The sequence below is a fragment of the Lucilia cuprina genome, chromosome 6 (genome assembly GCF_022045245.1).
Source record: "Lucilia cuprina isolate Lc7/37 chromosome 6, ASM2204524v1, whole genome shotgun sequence".
NCBI classification, from domain to species: domain Eukaryota; kingdom Metazoa; phylum Arthropoda; class Insecta; order Diptera; family Calliphoridae; genus Lucilia; species Lucilia cuprina.
The window spans coordinates 42918786-42924497 of record NC_060954.1 but is presented as its reverse complement, the minus strand read 5'-3'; the positions used below and the strand labels follow the sequence as shown (position 1 = coordinate 42924497).

The window sequence follows — 5712 nt, the reverse complement described above, 5'->3', positions numbered from 1 at the left end:
AGTTCAGTTCTAGTTCAGTTCTAGTTCAGTTCTAGTTCAGTTCTAGTTCAGTTCTAGTTCAGTTCTAGTTCAGTTCTAGTTCAGTTCTAGTTCAGTTCTTGTTCAGTGACTCCATTTTGGATTCTGCCGTACTGTAAACACATTTGCATATTAAGCTTGATCGATTCTTATTTTTGATATTAATACATCATTTTTCTGATTAAAAACTAACATTTCGATGTGTTACAAACGGTGTGACAAATACAATATATTATTTTTTTATATGTAAATTATAACAATAAAAAATAAAAACATGTTTGCCATAAAAACTAAACTGCAGAACCATATTCAAGATGCCACTTAAAGAAAATGGAAGAAAAACGCCTCAATTTTAAGTGAGATATTGTTGAGCCAACCACCAACAACAACAGTAAGGGCCTTAAAGTGTGCTATAAATATAATTGACAAAAAAATAAGTATTATGTCTTTATAGTCTTGCCGGTGTCCAGGTATTGCTTTTAGTCTGAAATCTAGTATCTTAGTTGATCAAAAATTTCTGTAATTTTTTGGCAAAATTTTACCTTTTCTTAATAATGGATGCTGTCAATTAGTTACTTAACATATCACAGGTAATCTAAAGTAGGATCCAGTAACACTTGTATGTTCTTTAGTATACTAGAAAGTATACTAGAAAGTATACTAGAAAGTATATATCACGTATTACATTATTACAAAAAAAAAATATTTGTTTTTATTTCTATTTACAATATAAATAATATTTCACAAACTTAAAAATTAATTTGAACAACAGTTTTTTTAGTTTATTAAATATGGGAAATTACATGAATGCAAATATGTTTGTGAAGAAAAAGTAATTTAAAAAAAAATTACATCACCCACTCTATCATCAGACAAGAAACTTGTCCTCGTCCTTAAAGCACTTAAAATGATTAATGAAATAATCTTCTGAACCCGGCAGGCTGACATAAATACATATAAACATATAAGTATGTATGTCTTTGGTTGATGAAAAACATTTACTTACTCTTTTTTATTTTAGTTATACATATATACCCTACTTTTTTATATAACATTGTAAGCAAATGTTTGTCACACTTTATAATAACTCAAACTAGCAAAATTTTACAAAGTTCGAAACCCAGAGGCCATTAAAATATTCATTTGAATAGGATTAGTAGTTTCCCAGATATTAAAGTTTTTGTCGTAAGTTAATTTTTTCCTTAATGCCCACTGATTTTGTCTCCAAATATTCATACACACGTATGTCAATGTTGATCCTGTATAGTTTGAGTATTTCAGCTCTAATGGTTTCTCTTATATACGAATTTTTGGGTTTAGTTTATATGGGAGGTAACACGCCCCCTTTTAATAAAACGTCACTTTATTATCTAAATATTTAACTGGATGTCAATGTTGTTAGTGCAAAATTGGATATTAGCTCCAGATATACAAATTTTTGTCTTTAATGCAAACAGGAGGTGTCACGCCCCCTCTTTTTAGTCTGGCAAATTTTCCACAAATTGTTCATGTGAATTTTTATGTTGCCTGTGACAAATTTTAAAATTCTAGCTTCTATAGTTTCCCAGATGTATTAATTTTTGTCTTTAAATTCAATGGGAGGTGACACGCCCCCTGCCAAATTTCTCACAAATTGTTTAAATGGATTTTATAGTTTCCCGTGCCAAATTTGAAAACTCTAGTTTTAATGGTTTATCAGATATGCGTTTTTTGTATTTAATTCTTGAGGAAGGTGCCACACGCCTATTTTTCATCCGCTCCTTTTGTCCTGAATATTCATAATAATACTAAAATAGCTCCATTAGTATTCTTACTATTATATTATTTTAGAAATACTGTTTTGATATTTTTTTATATGGGAGGTTACTCAGATATATGAATTTTTGTCTTTAAATTCAATGGGAGGTGACACGCCCCCTGCCAAATTTCTCACAAAATGTTTAAATGGATTTTATAGTTTCCCGTGCCAAATTTGAAAACTCTAGCTTTAATGGTTTATCAAATATGCGTTTTTTGTATTTAATTCTTGAGGAAGGTGCCACACGCCTATTTTTCGCCCGCCCCTTTTGTCCTCAATATTAATAATAATACTAAAGTAGCTCCATTAGTATTCTTACTATTATATTATTTTAGAAATACTGTTTTGATATTTTTTTATATGGGAGGTTACTCAGATATATGAATTTTTGTCTTTAAATTCAATGGGAGGTGAGTCGCCCCCTGCCAAATTTCTCACAAATTGTTTAAATGGATTTTATAGTTTCCCGTTCCAAATTTGAAAACTCTAGCTGTAATGGTTTATCAGATATGCGTTTTTTGTATTTAATTCTTGAGGAAGGTGTCACACGCCTATTTTTCGCCCGCCCCTTTTGTCCTCAATATTCATAATAATACTAAAGTAGCTCCATTAGTATTCTTACTATTATATTATTTTAGAAATACTGTTTTGATATTTTTTATATGGGAGGTGACATGCCCACTATAGCCAGTCCGCCCATTTCAAATTTCTTTCAAATCTAAAAAAAATCTTTCGTTTTGGTATCTATAGACTTTAAACACCCTGATTAACAAACACGAATTCACATTTACTCTAGGGCCACTCTACTCGTCAGATGCGGAACTGTACAGTCGTATTAACGTCTATATCCTTTAAACACTCTCACCAACAAATAAATACAAATTCAAGTTTATGGTACTCCACTCAGATGTACATAGTAATTTATAGTATTAGATCCATCCTATAGCTGTAAAAAAAACCTCAAAAGGTCATTAAGCTAACTCACTTTGGTTGAATGTGATATAATTGCCGCGGAATATGTTTCAATTGACGGGTAAAGTAAGGCATCCGAAGAAAAGGTAAAAGGTCATTTCTTCCTTTATCCTTGTCTTTACAACTGAATAGTCTTCATTGAAGAGGAGTCCAAGCTGATTTGTGCGCCTGTTTAGCTTTTTAAAACGACGTTGAATAGATTGCACATATACCACTTATTCCTGTAAGGAACTCTGATAATTTATTCAAAGTCCCCGAACTGGATAATGTAATCCGATCGCTACCTTATGATTGGTTCATAGAAAGTGGTAGAACTAGTTCAAGGACTAGTTCTTAAGGCACCAATACCTTATGATTGGTTCATAGAAAGTGGTAGAACAAGTACATAAAACTGCAAGGACTAGTTCTTAAGGCACCAATACATACTGGTCTCCAAACTTGTTTGCTTTGTCCAAAATAGAGAGATTCACATGTAAGTATAGGTCGTACTTTAGCATCAATGTTACTATTTTGGGGCTACTACCGAGCTTCTTCCTAAAGGGGTATTAGGTGACCGTTGCTTTCTTAAATAATACCTCAGTATTTAACATCGTTTGATAAAGGAATTTCGAAGTTCATTTAAACAGCAAATGAAGCTTGATTTTTGTTATTTTAATTACGTCTGTTAACATTCCTGGGACCAGTATTACAACAATGTCTACTTAAGGGCACTTCACACGATCACACTTTACGTACGACAAGTCTAAAAAGTAAAATGAAATTCCATCCGCATGACAAAAAAGAGAATAAAAGTCGTTAGAATTATATTTTTCGTATTTACACGATTAGTATTAAACAATAAAAAAATAAGATGGAAACAGCTGTTTCACTTTTTTATATGTGTTTACATAAAAATACATCCCTGATCTAATGCGACCTGCTTGTTTTTTGAATTATTTCAAAAAATGAAGAGAGCCATACGACTGTCAAATTTTCCATCTGTATTCTCTCTCAATGTGTGATGGTTTCATTACATATTGTGTTTAGACGATCCCATCCGTACTCTTCAACACAAAATTTTGACAGATCATATTACTTGTGTGATCGTGTAAAGCCGGCTTTAAGCAACAACTTGCATTCCTCTATTGTTCAGTTCAGAAAGAATCGTGATAACAACTATCCCTCCAAGTTGTGAAGGTATTAAGCCGCCCTGTTGAGTGTCTCGTTGCATTTGTTTTTATCCAAGACTTTGCTGAATAAAATTTCAGATCCTATCAACCTTTTTTTTTGAGACATAAGGGTTAATATTAAAGATAACTTACGGAAATTTAGTTCCATCTACAAGGGAATATATACTGGCTAAAAAGATATGTTATATTCAAAAAACTAGTTTGATGTTGTACTAGTGAATATTGTCTTATAATTCATATGGTCGTATGCCAAATTAAGTCTAATCGCACAGATGAGACCCCTTAGATCAAAAGACAGCCAGGAAATTATAATGGAAGCCTTAGATAAAATGATATAAATAACACCTTTAATCATAAGTTGAAGTATATTCAATATTCGTTACAACCGAAAATCACTTACATGTTTAACATTCGCCCCCCTTTTTTCGGTTTATTTTACTTACAGCAATATGGTGCTTGAGAAATGGCACGAAGAATATGTTGAATTGCGTGACATTATTGATAAATGCCTGCAACGTATTTTGCGTGGAGACACTATACTGGCAACAACAAAAACCTTAACGCCTGATATGCAACAACATTTACAAAAATTGCGACAGACACAAATGGAACAAGAAGTACTGAAAGCATTGGGTAAGTAAACACATGATCCACACATATATTGTAGATGTACTTATAGCACAAACATATGCACATAAAGTTATACATATGAATATGTACATATGTATGGGTATCATATATTAATCGGCTTTAAAGTTTGACAATCCCTAAAGAGAGAAATTAGTTTTGTGCTTTAAAAACATTTTCTTATTTAGTTATAAAGGAATTAAAACTTAAATTCAATTACCATATCTTGAAGGTATAGGAGAAGATTTTAAGCCCCGTATTCATAAAGATATCAATCGCTTATTTTAGGCTAAAAACTTCCAAAATAAAACAATAACTTACTTTGTATTTGAAAAATTGTTTATGTTTATTTTTTCTTCACCAACACCTGATATGTCCCATTAATTCAATCCACTATGAAATCTACCAAAGACTCATTACCAATTTTTTGTTAATTTCTTTATTACGCCTTGCAAAATAATTCAATAATTTGTTTTTTGTTTTTTTAATTTATTTTAATTCCCCACACAGAACTTTCGAATGAAAAAATTCTGGCCGTTTACCGCGAATGGTCATCAACACAATTAAGCGTGAAAGGTGCTGAGAGTTCGGAACGTTTGCGTACGTTAAAGGATCAATTAACAATGAATTTATCAACAGACAATTACACAACATTAGTGTGAGTATTGTTTAAATATTATTTTAATAATATTATTAATAAAATGAAAATTAAAAAGAAAGCTAGACTATGGACTAGACCGTAAACTACACTTTAGAGTATAGTCTAGACTAGACAAACTATTGACTAGACCACAGACTAGGCAATAGTGTAGACTAAGTAGTAGACTAGACTATATATTAGACTAAAGACAAGAGTTTAGAATAGACTATAGTCTCGACGACAGAGTAGACTATAGACTAGATTATTGACTAGACTATAGACTAGACTATTGACTATACTTATAGACTACATTATAGACTATAATATAGACTAGAATATAGATCAAATATAGACTAGACTATAGACCAAACTATAGACCAGACGATAGACTAGACTATTGACTATGCTTTAGCCTAGACTATAGACTAGACTATAGACTAGACTATAGACTAGACTATAGACTAGACTATAGACTAGACTATAGTCTA

At 31.5% G+C, this 5712-nt stretch overlaps 1 protein-coding gene across 1 annotated transcript in view; it reads left to right on the top strand.

Moving 5' to 3' along the window:
• Window positions 1-5712, top strand: part of LOC111682943 (protein qui-1) — a 122500-nt gene that overhangs the window by 75084 nt on the left and 41704 nt on the right. Inside the window, exons 7-9 of the mRNA XM_046954107.1 lie at window positions 3882-3955; window positions 4403-4590; window positions 5095-5242. Coding sequence (XP_046810063.1) covers window positions 3882-3955; window positions 4403-4590; window positions 5095-5242 — 410 coding nt within the window. The remainder of the gene's footprint in view (window positions 1-3881; window positions 3956-4402; window positions 4591-5094; window positions 5243-5712) is intronic.